Genomic DNA, 15,879 nt, shown 5'->3' on the forward strand with positions numbered 1-15,879 from the left:
AGTAATTTTTTTAGAAATTCTCTCTTGCTTCACTTAGATTATTTTGAGAGAAAGAAAAATTATGCTCATGTTCTTCCCTTATATTTGTTTGAGCTTATCAAAAGCAACATATGAAAATAGTCCCAAAGTGATAGATATCCAAGGAGGATATAATAAAAACTTTCATGAAGATCATTGGACAAAATAAACTTGATTCTTAGTAATGTTTTGAGATATGACGATATGATATGTGAGTCATGTTGAGGAGTAATTGTGCTTTGGTAAGAATATTGATGTTAAGGTTTGTGATTCCCAATGCAAGCACGAAAGTCAATAGTTATGCAATGAAATTTATATCCTACTTATGGTGCATTATTCAGTGTTACTTATGCTTAATGCTTGGGTGCAAGATTTTTCGCTTTTTTGGTTGGTCGCTTCTCAATCTTTTTGCTAGCCTTCATTTTGCACTAAGTATGATCACTACTTGTGCATCAAAAACCCTTTAAACTAGTCTTGCCTAATTACTACACTATACCTACCTATAGGCAGAATTTCCATGCCGTTCTAAGCAAATTTTCATGTGCCATCTATAATTTTCAAAATAAATTTATCTTTTGTGTGCTCTACCGCTCGCGAGGCGGTGAAGGGTGGCCAATATTTTCCATGCTAGATGTGTTATTATCACGATGAGTGTTTATTCACTTGTCATTGCACGAGAGTACGGCAAAGGTATTAGGGATGCCTAGTCCCGAAATGAAAAATGAATTTACTTTATGTTGTCAAATAATAAATTCCTTGGAAAGTGTTGGTATGGAGGGCAACCGTGGATTCGGCTAGCCATGGAAAGTGAAAGTAATGGTGGAAAAAGGAATGAAGTTTATTTTCTATTTGGGAACCGCCTATGATGTATCTAGCATGGAAAGTGTTGGGATCTCTAAGTCATTTTCGTTGGTGGGAAAAGTATGCCTCTCAAAAATGTTTTTATCTCTCAATTTAAGCTTTGAGCTCTGGCACCTCTACGAATCCCTACTTCCCTCCGCGAAGGGCCTTTCTTTTATTTATGCAATTTTTATATTTGAATTTGAGTCTCCATCTTCTCTTATAAAGCACCAACTAAGGGGCACCATGATCGTATTTGAGCATTGGGTGTAGCTAATATTCGAGTGTGTTCCATGAATGGATCAATGATTGAGCATAATGGGCTAGGGATAGCTTGCTTTAGTGTTGATATTTTGAAAGACATGGTTGCTTGTTGGTATGCTTGAGTATTAAAGTCTTCATGTCAAAACTAGACTATTGCTTTGAATCATACAAAAGTCCAAATGTCCGTGCTAATGTGATGAACATGTTAGGCAGCATTCCACATCAAAAGTTTTATTTTTATCATTTACCTACTCGAGGACGAGCAGGAATTAAGCTTGGGGATGCTGATACGTTTCCAACGTATCTATAATTTTTTATTGTTCCATGCTGTTATATTATCATTCTTGGATGTTTTACAATCATTTTATAGTCATTTTATATCTTTTTTGTACTAACCTATTGACATAGTGCCCAGTGCGAGTTGCTGTTTGCTGCATGTTTTTTACATCGTAGCAAATCAATACTAAACGGAGTCCAAACGCAGCAAAACTTTTTGAGGATTATTTTGGGCCAGAAGACATCCAGTGGGCCAGGAAAGCACCTGGGGGGGTCCTCCGAGGGGAGCACAACCCACCAGGGCGTGCCTGGGGGCCCAGGCGCACCCCGTTGGTTGTGCCCACCTCGGGGGCCCCCTAAACCGCCTCTTTGCTCTATAAATACCCCAATATTCTAGAAACCCTAGGTGAGTCGACAAAAATCAATTCTAGCCGCCGCAGAGTCCAGAAACACAAGATCCAATCTAGGCACCATCTCGGAGGGGTGCATCATGTCCATTGGTGCCTCTCCGATGATGTGTGAGTAGTTCTTTGTAGACCTACGGGTCCATAGTTAGTAGCTAGATGGCTTCCTCTCTCTCTCTTGATTATCAATACAATGGTCTCTTGGAGATTCATATGATGTAAGTCTTTTGCGGTGTGTATGTTGGGATCCGATGAACTTTGAGTTTATGATCAGATCTATGTTTTTATCCTTGAAAGTTATTTGAGTCTTCTTTGATCTCTTATATGCGTGATTGTTTATAGCCTCGTATCTCTTCTCCGATATTTGGGTTTTGTTTGGACAACTTGATCTATTTATCTTACAATGGGAAGAGGTGCTTGTGATGGGTTTGATCTTACGGTGCTTGATCCCAGTGACAGAAAGGGAAACGACATGTATGTATCGATGCTATTAAGGATAACAAGATGGGGTCTATTTCTACATAAATAGATTTTGTCTACATCATGTCATCGTTTTTATTGCACTACTCCATTTCTTCATGAACTTAATGCGCTAGATGCATGCTGGATAACGGTCGATGTGTGGAGCAATAGTAGTAGATGCAGGCAGGAGTCGTTCTACTAATCCTGGACGTGATGCATATATAATGATCATTGCCTGGATATCGTCATGATTATTTGAAGTTCTATCAATTGTCCAACAATAATTGTTTTCCCACCGTTTGCTATTTTTCTCGAGAGAAGCCACTAGTGAAACCTACGGCCCCGGGTCTCTTTTCATCATATTTGCCTTTGCAATCTATTTTCTTTTGCATTTATTTTCAGATCTATTAAACCAAAAATACAAAAATACCTTGCTGCAATTTATTTGTTCCGTGATCTATTTGTCCTATCTACCACTTTTACCTCACGTTATTTGCCTATCTTGAGGCGCCGTACCCGAAAGGGATTGACAACCCCTTTTACACGTTGGGTTGCGAGTATTTGTTATTTGTGTGCAGGTGATGTTTACATGGTGTGAGGAGGTTCTCCTACTTGTTCGATAACCTTGGTCTCATCATTGAGGGAAATACCTACCGTCGCTATATTGCATCATCCCTTCCTCTTTGGGGAAATACCAACGTAGTTCTAGCAGACATCAGGAACCTACATGAAAGGTGGAACTATAACCAGAAGATGTGCAGAAGGATTCTTTAGGTTGATCTAGAAGTACTATTCCAATCCATCATAGAGTATTTGGAAACTCTTATATCAAAATCTATTCTTCTTAAACCATCTAGAAATAGTGTGATATCCCAATGTTAGTGCTATATAGAAGTAGTTTGGTAACAAGTCTTGCAACCTTGTTAACAAATCACCTTTGTATGCTCTAACAACTAAATGTCATACACAAATAAACATAAGTTAGATAACCTAGTACATCTCAGCCATTTGTATATGAAAAGCAATTTGGAGACAAGTCTTGCAAACTTGTTAACAAATTCTTCTTATATGCATAGGGCAAATTGATGTCATAAAATACTCCCACATTCTTTTATAATCATCTAGGAGAAATCTTTGTTTGAGTAATGGGTTGCCTTGACCACAAGGGTGATGAAATTGCGGTTGGAATCAAAGAAAGGACATCAAAAAGTTATCTCAGGCCAGGGATTTACTAGAGAAATCAATACCAAAGTAAAGGCCACAATGGACTATGGATCATTTGGATTATTTTGATTCAAACAGGAAACTATGATAAGATACAACCATGATCCATATAAAGGAAAGAATAACAATGAGGACATAACAAACCACAATATAACTTAGGAAACATATTCAAGTTTCTAAATAAGAAAGTTATATGGAGAATTATGGTATTACTCCAAGGATATGGATTCCAATGAGTAAGTAAAGCCAAATCATAAAGCCACATAATTACCAACCATAACTTGAATGACATAATATAACCCTCACATTTTGTGAGTGGTCAAGTCTCATAAGAGAGCACTTCACAAGTTCATCTTGTGATAAAGGTCATTTGGCTTGCTCCTGAGTTCTTTCTCAAGAAAATAAAACTTTGGACATGTGGATAATAGAATCACATGGGCTACTTAGTCACCAGTTGTTCTAAAAATTTGCTTCCACACACTCAAGTAACGAGTTCTTATCAAAGAGGAGTGCATCAACTTGTTCAACATTAGGATGAGTTATGGAATCAAGAGATATTCTATTCTCATCATTTTACTCATCCATTTTGCCATAACACCTGATCACATGCAGGACAATTGTAAATTATGCATCCACTGACATCTGATCATGTTTTCACATGATTTACTTGTCAAGTACCACAAACGAAAGCCACTGTGATAATATATCATGTTGGCAAGTAATTGAATGAAAACAATGGGAATACTTTTGTAGTCATCATAGGGAGCAAATTAAGTAAATATTGTTGGACAACAATTTAGTGTTGCCCAAGAGTTAATAAAGCACTCAATCTGTAGCATTCCAAAAACTACAAGTAGTCACAAATAAATAATTATAGCAATATGTTTTCATTGCTAATCATGTATAACAAAAATAGTGATGAAGGTTACACCTTTCAAGATGAGAGACAAATCCATAACACTAGTTGAAACCTTTATATAAATTGTTGTCCACCAGTAGGGAAAAATCCATTTATTTCCCAAATTCATTTAGATTCCAAGTATAGAACTCATTAGTAGTTAACCATGATTTCAATGTATAAAACTTTACTAAGAAGTTTTACAAATTATTTCCTAAATCCATTGTAGTTAAAATGTCCAATTAAAAATGTTCAACATACCATTTTGGCAATAACATGTTTGTTGTGTTATGCTAGTATCATAGCATGTAAGAAAGAGTTGTGCAGTTCATTTGAAATCTAAATTTAGAGAAAATAACAATTTGTCACAAATAAATAAAATTGCAATGTAATTTCATGTTTCTAAAATCATTGAGCAACAAAATAGAGGTGTCAAGTCTCACATTTCCAAATGTGAAATAAACCCAATAGGCCAAAATTCAATTTAAATGGTGAAGAAATTTAAATATAGAGAAAATAACAAAAAAATCACTTAATTGAGCATCCTAAGTTCAAAATTCAAAACTTGCTCAAAATTGAAAAACCAAAACATGGTGAGCTTGAAATTTGATATGGAATTCAAATCTTATTTTTAATAATTTTTCTTATTGCAAATAGGCCCTGAAAACATCTATTTTCTATTCTGTTTTAATGGCAGAAGGGCTTGTTTGTAATTTTCCGGAAGCTTGAGGGGGTTCTAATTCAAATTTTTCCCGTCGATGGAAGCAGCTGCGTGGCCGCGCCGAAATCGCTGTCGTTCCACGTCCTGCTTGCCGCCCTCGCTGGGAGAAGTGCCCACGACGTCACCACGGCAGAAGATGTGTACAAGTAAGCAGGATGGTGGCATGGGATTTCGAGATCCCGAGGCTTTTAACCAAGCTTTATTGGCTAAGCAAGCATGGAGTATTCTGCAAGTGCCATCCTCCCTTTGTGCTAGAGCCCTTAAAGCTCGGTACTTCAAAGATGACTCAATCTTGTCTGCATCGTGCCCGGCCTCGGGCTCATTCACCTTCCACAGCATTCTGCATGGCCGATACCTCCTCCGTGAGGGTCTCATTTGGAGAGTGGGGACGGGGGCGCATATCAACATCCATCACGACCCGTGGATCCCCCGTAGAGGGTGCACAAAGCCACTGGGCCAAGTGTACATGCAGGGCATCACCAAGCTCGCGGACCTGCTAAACCTCGACGGGATGACATGGAATGAGGAGGTGGTGGATGCGATGTTTTCTACAGATGATGCAACAGATGTGAAGCAAATTGCTATAGGAGGACCGAATATTGATGATTTTCTCGCATGGAATCTTACACGAAATGGCGTGTTCTCGGTCAAGTCAGCGTATCATCTAAGAATGTCTATGAACAGAGCAAGGACCGGACAACCGGAGTCCTCAAGCTCGGTAGCAAAGCATAAGGGGTACTTGGCGCTGTGAGAAACGAGTGCTCCTGGCAAGGTCAAGATCCATATGTGGCGGATAATACGAAATGGTCTTGCTGTAGGTTCAGAGCTTCATTGAAGGCAGATCAAGTCGGGCATTTTTTGTGTTGTGTATGCCCGCGAAGAGACCATGATGCACAGATTTTGGGGTTGCCAACATTCAGTCTTGTTCTGGGAGGAGTTGAGGGCGCAAGTGGGTTTGGCACTCGAGTTGCCATCGAGGCACATCGAAACACAACGAGACCTAGCCTCTTGGTTGCTTGACTGGTTTGCTCGTGCCTCTGACGACGAGAAGGAGATGATGCTCCAAGCAGCTTATAGCCTTTGGCTAGCAAGAAACAAGGCGAGAGACGAGAGGAAGATAGCACAACAACATGAAATAATAGCGACAGTACAAATGCAGATTTCGGACTGGAGAACATCACATGAGACGAGGGCGCCACAACCGGAGCCAAAGACCGTTCAGCGGTGGGAACCTCCTGAAGATGGATGGGTGAAGATCAACTTCGACGACGCGGTCTCGAGGAATGGGGAGAAAGGAGGAGGTGGCTTGGTCCTTCGGGATCACCAGGCGGCGTTCAGAGCCGGGTTATGCCATTTCTTCCCAAATATTGATGATCCTCAGATGGTGGAAGTTCTAGCATGCCGAAGTGTAGTCCGCATGGCGATTGATCTGAACGTAAGGCGGGCGCATGTGGAGCCGGACAACCTAGCTCTGGTGTATATGCTAAACAATCCGGAGAAGAACCTCTCTGCTGTTGGGCCATGGGTGCAGGAGATCAAGACTTTGCTCGGTACTATGGACACGAGGCCAAGGTGTCGTGGCTTCGTCGATCTGGGAATGTTGCCGCTCATAAACTTGCGAAAGTAGGTGTAGTTGAGAACCGTTCGGAGATTTGGGTGGGATCGCCACCAGACTTTATTTTATATGTAATTTCAGACGAGATTCCTAGCTTTTGTTAAATAAAGCGGCATGATTTTTCCCCTAAAAAAAGACGTCATTTCTTCTCTCTTTTTCCCTTTCTCTTTATTCTTTTCTCTATTTCTTTCCACTGGGCCGAAACTCATTTCTCTTCCCTCCGGCCCATTTCTTTCTTCCTCTCCTTTTTCTTTCCCCGTCCGGCCCACTTGGCCTTTCTCTCCTGCGCGACCCACCGCACCCTCGCATCCATCCACCGAGTCCGAACCAAACCCGGCCGTGCCCTACGCCGCTGCCCCAACCGAGTCCACCTCGGCGTGAGCGCCCCGGAGACCCTAGGGCTCTGCGCATATAAAAGTCGGGCCCCGTGCTCACGTATCTCCCGAAACCGATTCGTCGCGCCGCATCCGATCCCGCCGCCCCGCGCCGAAACCCTAGCCGCCGCCGCCCTCCATTGACGCGCCAAGTAGAGCTCGAAGCCTCGCCTTCCAGAGCCGCCTTGTCCGTCGCCAAGCATCCCAGAAGCAATCCTGGAGCCGCCGCATCCCGTTTGGGCCGAAACCAACGCGTCCCCGGCTCCGGAACCAACTCCTCGCTCTACTCCGATGACCTCCACCCCTCTCCTCCGACGAATGGCATCTCCCGGACCTCCCCGACGTGTTTACGTCCCAGGGTAATGATCTCCTCGAGCTCCTCTTCGATTTGTTCCAACGCCGGCAAGGATCCGAGCACTGCAGCGTTAGCGCCCCCCTACTCCGGCAACCTTATCCTCGGTATTTCCAATAAGAAAACTAATTCCAGAAAATAAATATAAATCCAGAACTTTGCAGAATAGCCCCTGAGTTTATTTTAAATAATACTTTAGCCCTCTGTTTAACATTTTAGACCTTTAACATAACATTTTAGCACAGGCCGTTACCAATCTTCTGCTCCCGCTCGCTCGCAGCCATGGCGAGCAGCATGGCGCTGCTACTGCTGCTCCTCCTGCCGGCGGTGGCGTCCACGACCGCCGAGCTGGACGAGAGGGAGCTAGCGTCCACCATCGCCGAGCTGCTCAAGGCGGCGCTCATGTCCACCGCAGCCGAGCTCGACGATGTCGAGCCAGCCGACAGCGACGGCTACAGGACGTATATCGTCATGCTCGAGCCACCAGAAGAAGGCCAAGATGCCGATGCTGATGCTGCCAGAGCGTGGCACCGTTCGTTCCTGCCGTCGGCGACGACGGCACAAGGCAAGCCGAGGCTGCTCTACTCCTACCGCACCATCTTTACCGGCTTCGCCGCGCGGCTGACAGAGAAGGAGCTCAAGGAGGTCTCTGCCAAGCCAGGCTTCGTACGCTCCTTCGACAACAACATCTACCGCGCGCAGACGACGCACACGACTGCGTTCCTCGCGTCGTTCGTGGACCTGTCGAACCATATTGGGGGAGTCCCCCGATAACTAGCCTGGTGTCGGCGGATACTTGCCTCTGGACATGGACAACGGGCACGTCTAATACAATCGATGATAAATGAATACTACGAATTTGCTATTTCACGTGTAGATGTGAAATAACTATCTCACATCTAAGTCCCTCGTCGTTAGATTTGTTTTGTCTTTACAATTCGTGCACTGATGATCTCTTCGCCTTTGATTGTACTATCTGGCGATTTGTAGCGTGCGCTCGCTCAGCCCGCACGGGACGTGCATGCAGCGTGCCAGCGTGGGCTGGCCCATGTGTGCTAGCGTGGGCTGCATTTCCATTCTTTTATTTTTCTTTTGTTTGTCTATTGTTGTATTGTCTGGACTGCAGCTGTTGCAGTTTGTGAGGTATTTTTTTGTCTTTTTTTCATTTCTTTTTTCTCCCCCTTGCGATACTATGATATGTGTATATATCAGATGACATGTACAGGCATCTCCTTTGTGCGTGTATATACAGTATGATTGTTCATGCATTTTTTTCGTTGTTTTGAATTGTATTCATCCGTGCAACGTGTCCACGGAATAGTAAATCATGTATCGAAATTGTTAAAACTCATATAGATGAGTGTGATGTCTTATTTAAGTTTCAGTCCATTTGATTTGTTTCTATAAATTTTGTGCAATTCTTTGATCGGGGTTGTTTTGTCCCGCGCGTCTGGTGTCACTCGTCTATTGTTTATTTTATAGCCCATCACACTGTGCGTCTTTCTTTTTTGAGCCTTTTGCATGGTCTTTTTTCTGTGTTGTAGTTGAAGATAAGTGTTGTCTGTATAAGATGAAGAGAAGAGCTGGCTGCTGGCTCATTGGCTCTATTTCTTTGCTCTTTTTATCCCATTGCTCTTTGTCTAAGGAGTAGAGGCGACCCGGTCAAGTTTCTAAGCAGTACAATGACGGGCAACAGCCAATTTCTTATTTTTATTTTTGTTTCCAGTTGCAAGTCGATCACCGACATGCATGTGGGTCCAAACCGTTTTGATCTTTCCTGCAAGTGTACTCCTAACTGGATTCGCCTTTTTATTTTTTATTCTAGTAGACATGTACGTGCAACGCATGTTTCAACCAATGCACATGAAATTGAAGTGATGATTCAAATATATCACATACATCATGTTTCTATGAAATGCTAATAAATTCATACTAAAAGAATAAAGTAGGCACTACTCACCTCGATGTCAGTTTCATCCGGAGGTAGTTAAGCATGAGCCTCCCAGCACCTCCCAGTTTAGTATTGGGCACGTCAAGAAAGTTGCAGTTTGCTTCCAAAGTAATCTCATGCACTCAACTGAAAGGAAGATTCTGATCGTTCAAATATTGAGATTTCAAGGCCTGAATTGAAGATAACTGGCAACTACACTAGACCTGGCCGCTGCCGCTACGTCCCCGATCCACCCCCCACCATCCAGGTTGATCCATGCACAGGAGACAACACCTCTTAACAATACAGTTTTCTGTGTGTTTTCACTTCGAACTGAATGACTGACAGTCAAAGTTTCAATAGAGGTACATTTTCAATATGAAAAGACGTGTGCTTTTTGAAGATTTGAGTCTTGCAAACCGCAGAAAAATCATGGAAAATTATATTGTTTGGTAGGATACAACAACCATACATATTTTAAGGAAGTTCACAGTCATACTGTGAACATGCTACCTTGCTAGTTGCAATACCCTCTTCCTTATCTTATTTATACTATTATGTAGCAAAACTATGTATTCCTCCTTTCCAGCACAAATTAAATAAAAAAAAGAGAAAGCTTCACTTAATATATTGAAAATGAAAATGATGGAAAGGTGCCATGTAGCGAAGGAGGCGAACATACCAAAACAAACGTACCCTTTAATAGTAAAGATTTGAAGTACATTCATCAAGGTACTGCCCAAAGTTCGTCAATGAGAATTATAGAGTGAATCATTGAGACACAAGAATTAATCGATATGAAATTATGACACAAAGTATGGGATCAAACTGGAGCTCCTCTTTCCTTCCTCTAGTGCATCTACCCCCTAATTGTTTTTCATTTCTGGTAGCATTTCCAAATGGTTTGGCAGTGCTGAATTTTTCATTGAAGTTTTCATACTGTTTCTCATCCAAGACATGATGGGCATATGAATTTCTCATCTGTGTTACTCATCTATGTGTCTTTTAGTATCTTCCTCATTTTTGTATCTTCTACCTGTGTGCAAATTAACAAGAAAAATTAGAAGGCATGACAGTACACAAGTTTGATAGTTTTTTGTGAAAAGATACAAAAATGTAGAATAGATGGAGTACTTACGTATCAACACCATTGCTGATACAGTAGTATCATTCCCTCTGGTTCCTTCGCTATCACATCCGTCCATTTTCATGACCTGCTGAATTCCAATACATTTAGGAGCAGTGGCGGAGGACGGAGGAAAATCAAGGTGGGGCTGACTCTAAACTCCAGAGCAGAAAAGAAATGGTTTGATGCAAAGAAAAAACAAAGTATTTGACACCTTGACCAGTACTATCAATAGACCACTACTATGCACGATCTTCAGTTGACAGAAATTCAGAAACTTATATTGCATTGCTATAAATTCAGAAAAAACGAATTAACAACTATGGTGACCCCTGCCCCTTTGCGTTTGCTGACCCCTGCCTCTCCCCTTCATGTCCAACTTCTGGCTAGCAGCTAGGCTAATGCCAAACTTAGCCACCGCCCGGACTTCGGTGACGCTGTGAAGCTGTTGTTGTCCTGCTCTGCCAGAGGCTGTTGTCCTTCCTCCAGAAGACGGGAGTACAGGCTCCAGCATTTAGGCTGGAGCAGAGACGTCTTCTTGCGCAGTCTGATGCCGGCCGTCACACTAATTGTTGCGGTACTTGCCTGCCGGAGTACCGGTTGGCGCTAGCGATCGCTTCCTTAGCCAAACGCATGATGATTAAGCTAGCGAATGACCGACCAAGCCACACCGACAACGTGCCCTAGTGCCTTGACCCACACTAAAACGGGCATGTTTCACTAGAGCACGCCAGCCAAGCCCATGATTGCTCCTTGTCCCCCCTTTTCTTCTTCCTCTCAGCGATGAATAACACAGCCACGGCCACCACGCTTTTTCGCCATCAAATTGTATAGAAACAATGATTAAGAAATGAAGATGCAGATGCACCTTAAGACAGATTGCAACAGAACAGAATCAATGAGGCATAAAGTGCAAGAATGTAGTTACACTGAAATGCTTGAGACATCACTGAATATTTTTCATCCTCTGTCGTTTATCAATAACTGAAGTTTCTCAGGCAAAGTATTTGAAGCTCAGATTCACATGCTCAAAACCAATCTCTCAAACATGAACAATAATATGGCGCATGAAACCAAGAATGCATATACTTCTGCGTTCTGAGGATTTTATCAGGATAGTATACACACTTCAAACAGAAATATTTATGTTATTCTGTGGCATTATCTCCCAGATCCTCAATTTCGAAGGAGAAAAATAACCCACTGTCACATAGGATATGTAATTTTGTTAGCAGACATGAAGTAATTTGATCCACATATACTCTATGTTGTAGAAGAACGCGAGTCAGGAAGCACATGTGAGGGATGCGATACTTACATCACATGTGAGGCAGGGAGCATGTGTGAGGGAGGAAATACTCCCACTTCTTGACACAGAGTGCTGGTCGTTTGCGGCAGATTTAGATGAAGTACTCAGCGATCTTTCCCGTAGAATGGCCAGCAGAGAGGAGACCAGTGCGGATCTCAAATCGGTAAGGAGCAGACCGCCGCGCCGCGGGCTCGTTCGTCGGCGGCCGCCCTGCATGCACCCACTTCGTGCTTAGGGAGCAGACCGGTGCGATCGGAGAGGTGAGGGATGCATGCGCCATAGCGCCACCGGATCGCTCGCCGGCGGCCGCCCTGCATGCACCCACTTCGTGCTTAGGCAGCAGACCGGTGCGATCGGAGAGGCAAGGGATGCAGGCGCTGGATCGCTCTCGGCCTCATTTGCCGGCGGATGCCCTGCGTGCGCCTGTTTCGCGCTGAGGGAAGAGACCGGTGCGGCCCGAGAGGCGAGGGGGAGTGGGCGCCGCCGAGCTATGGGAGACTTGTGCGGCTCGAGAGGTTAGCGCTAATTTCGAGGTTAGATTAGATGGAGGCTAGCGCTAATTTTGGTGACGCGGGTGAGGTGGACCTTTCGTTCGCTTCTGGCAGAGTTTTCGTCCGCGCTAGTTTTCTCGTTTAATAGTAAGTAAAGAAAGATAAAGATAGTAGAAGGAAAAGACCGCGCGTTGCCGCGTCCGGTCTAAATACAATCGATGATAAATAAATACTACTCCACGAATTTGCTATTTCACGTGTAGATGTGAAATAACTATCTCACATCTAAGTCCCTCGTCGTTAGATTTGTTTTGTCTTTATAATTCGTGCACTGATGATCTCTTCGCCTTTGATTGTACTATCTGGCGATTTGTAGCGTGCGCTCGCGCAGCCCGCACGGGAAGTGCATGCAGCGTGCCAGCGTGGGCTGGCCCATGTGTGCTAGCGTGGGCTGCATTTCCATTCTTTTATTTTTCTTTTGTTTGTCTATTGTTGTATTGTCTGGACTGCAGCTGTTGCAGTTTGTGAGGTATTCTTTTGTCTTTTTTTTTCATTTCTTTTTTCTCCCCCTTGCGATACTATGAAATGTGTATATATCAGATGATATGTACATGCATCTCCTTTGTGCGTGTATATACAGTATGATTGTTCATGCATTTTTTTCGTTGTTTTGAATTGTATTCATCCGTGCAACGTGTCCACGGAATAGTAAATCATGTATCGAAATTGTTAAAACTCATATAGATGAGTGTGATGTCTTATTTAAGTTTCAGTGCATTTGATTTGTTTCTATAAATTTTGTGCAATTCTTTGATCGGGGTTGTTTTGTCCCGCGCGTCTGGTGTCACTCGTCTATTGTTTATTTTATAGCCCATCACACTGTGCGTCTTTCTTTTTTGAGCTGTTTTTCATGGTCTTTTTTCTGTGTTGTAGTTGAAGATAAGTGTTGTCTGTATAAGATGAAGAGAAGAGCTGGCCTCTGGCTCATCGGCTCTATTTCTTTGCTCTCTTTATCCCATTGCTCTTTGTCTAAGGAATAGAGGCGACCCGGTCAAGTTTCTAAGCAGTACAATGACGGGCAACAACCAATTTCTTATTTTTATTTTTGTTTCCAGTTGCAAGTCGATCACCGACATGCATGTGGGTCTAAACCGTTTTGATCTTTCCTGCAAGTGTACTCCTAACTGGATTCACCTTTTTATTTTTTATTCTAGTTGCAAGTCGATCACCAACATGCAAACTGGAGCTCTTCTCTTTTATTTTTATTGTCGCAGTTGCAAGTAAACCACAGAGATGCAACTCGGCCCAACATATTTCCAGATTATGTTGCAAGTGCTCCCTTGCCATGCAACTAGTCACTGTCACCTACCGTTGCATCTTGTTGTTGTAATTTTGGCGTAAACTTTTGATCTCCCGACTTGTCCCTAACTGAGGCCCAATCCATTTTTTGTTCTAGGTGCAAGTCCAACCTCACTGGCATGCAATAGAGGTCCCATCTTTTTAAACTTTTCTTTTTTCCCTTTTTTAGTCTTTTAAATCTATGGTTTTTAAAATTTACAAGTACTTTTTAAATTCACCATTTGATTTGTTTTTCCATCAATTTCCTGCAAGCTCTACCTTCCGCCTTTCTTGTTATTGTTTGTTTATTGTGTATCCTATTATTGACTTAGGCATGTTCGACTCCGTTGTTGTTGGTCCTCAACTCATAACTGGGTCTGGCCTTTTCTTGTCCTAATTGCAAGTTTATCCTTGACTCGCAACTAGGACCCGTTCTTTTTTTGTCCCATTTGCAAGTCCGCCCTTGACTTGCAACTGGGGCCTGACATTTTTTTAGTTTCAAGTTCACAATCGACTCGCAACTAGGACCCGTTCTTTTTTTGTCCCAGTTGCGAGTCCCTCCTTGACTTGCAACTGTGATGTTTTTCCTCCCAATTGCAAGTCCACTCTCGACTCTAGGACCCGAACTTTTTTTGTCTTAGTTGCAAGTCCATCATCGACTCGCAACTGGGGCCTGCTTTTTTTTTCTATTTGCAAGTCCACCCTCGACTCACAGTTAGGGACCGACCCTTTCTGTCCCAGTTGCAATAACCCCTTCGACTTGTAACTCGGACCTGGCCCTTTTTTGTCCCAGTTGCAATCCACCCTTGAGTCGTAGCTAGGCCTAACCTTTTTTTTCCTAGTTGCAATTGCACTCTTAACTCGCAACTGGGTCTCAATATTTTTTGTCCTAATTGCAAGTCCACCCTCGACCCACAACTGGCGTCCGGCCTTTTCTTTCCAGTTGAAAGTCCAACTATGGCCAAACCATTTTTGTTCTTGTTGCAAGTCCACTCTCGACGCAAATGGGGCTAGATTTTTTTTCCAAGTTGCAAGTCCACCCTCGACTTGCAACTGGGGCCCAACATTTTTTGTCTGAATTGCAAGTCCACCCTCGACTCGTAACTAGGGCACAACTTTTTGTCCGAGTTGCAAGTGCGTCCTCGACTCATAACTGGGGCCCAACATTTTTTGTCCGAGTTGCAAGTCCACCCTCGACTCGCAACTAGGGGCCAACCTTTTTTGTTCGAGCTGCAAGTTCGTCCTCGAATCGCAACTGGGGCCCAATCTTTTTTTCCCGAGTTGCAAGTTGCAAGTTCGTCCTCGACTCGCAACTTGGGCCCAACTTTTTTGTTCAAGTTGTAAGTCCACCCTCGACTCGCAACTAGAGTTCAACCTTTTTGTCTGAGTTGCAAGTTAACCCTCGACTCGCAACTGGTGCCCGACATTTTTACTCCCAATTGCGAGTTCACCATCGATTCGCAACTGGGGCTGACCTTTTTCCCCAGTTGCAAGTCCACCGACGACTCACAACTTGGGCTCGACCTTTTCTTGTCCCAGCTGCAAGTCCACCCTTGACTTGCAATTAGGGTCCAACCATTTTTGTCACTAGTTGCAAGTCCAAACTCGAGTCACAACCGGGGGCCAACATTTTTTATTCCCAATTAAGAGTCCACCCTCGACTTGCCATTGGGGGTCCAACATTTTTTTCCTAGTTTCCAGCCCACCCAAGTCAGCGGACAAACTGCAGATGAGCCGGCCAAGTAGCTAGGATACCTTTTTTTGTTTTGTTTCATTTTCTTCATGTATTTTCTGATTTTTTTATTTATTATTTTTCTTCATTGTTTTTCATCTCATTTTTATTTTTCTATTTTCAAAAGTTGATCTCATTTTTTTCATATTATAGTATTTTTTTTGTTTCTTCATAAATTTACAAGTTTCAATACATGTTTCAAAATTTGTAAATTAGTTCATTTTTCTAAAATTGTTCATGTTGATCAATTTTTTTAAAGTGAATCAAAATGTGTTTATTTTTTGTTCTCTTCTTTTTTATCTATTTTTTCCTGTTCGCTTTTAGTTCAATGTATACAAAAAAAGTTCGCTTTTACTTCATCGTATATAAAAAGTTCATGCATATAAAAAACAATGTTCAGTGTATATTCAGAAAATAATCATCATATATTAAAGCATTGTTCACCATATATTAGAACATTTTTGGTATTCATTACTTTTTTTTATAATTTGAAAAAACTTATGTA

At 42.6% G+C, this 15,879-nt stretch overlaps 1 protein-coding gene and 1 long non-coding RNA gene across 2 annotated transcripts; one reads left to right on the forward strand and one right to left on the reverse strand.

The window, feature by feature from the left end:
* The first annotated feature begins 7,041 nt into the window (after nucleotides 1-7,041).
* LOC119307897 (subtilisin-like protease) lies at nucleotides 7,042-8,646 on the forward strand. The gene is made up of 2 exons (XM_037584001.1): nucleotides 7,042-7,455; nucleotides 7,694-8,646. Exons 1-2 carry the CDS (start codon nucleotides 7,388-7,390, stop codon nucleotides 8,220-8,222), a joined length of 597 nt encoding a protein of 198 aa, XP_037439898.1. The 5' UTR covers nucleotides 7,042-7,387; the 3' UTR covers nucleotides 8,223-8,646.
* A 1,498-nt stretch (nucleotides 8,647-10,144) lies between these two features.
* Nucleotides 10,145-11,984, reverse strand: LOC119307905. The gene is made up of 3 exons (XR_005149622.1): nucleotides 11,823-11,984; nucleotides 10,517-10,592; nucleotides 10,145-10,414 (listed from the first exon to the last, which is right to left on the reverse strand). It is a non-coding gene; the product is annotated as an uncharacterized LOC119307905 (long non-coding RNA).
* Nucleotides 11,985-15,879: the final 3,895 nt, after the last annotated feature.

The sequence above is a fragment of the Triticum dicoccoides genome, chromosome 1B (assembly GCF_002162155.2).
Source record: "Triticum dicoccoides isolate Atlit2015 ecotype Zavitan chromosome 1B, WEW_v2.0, whole genome shotgun sequence".
Classification (NCBI taxonomy): domain Eukaryota; kingdom Viridiplantae; phylum Streptophyta; class Magnoliopsida; order Poales; family Poaceae; genus Triticum; species Triticum dicoccoides.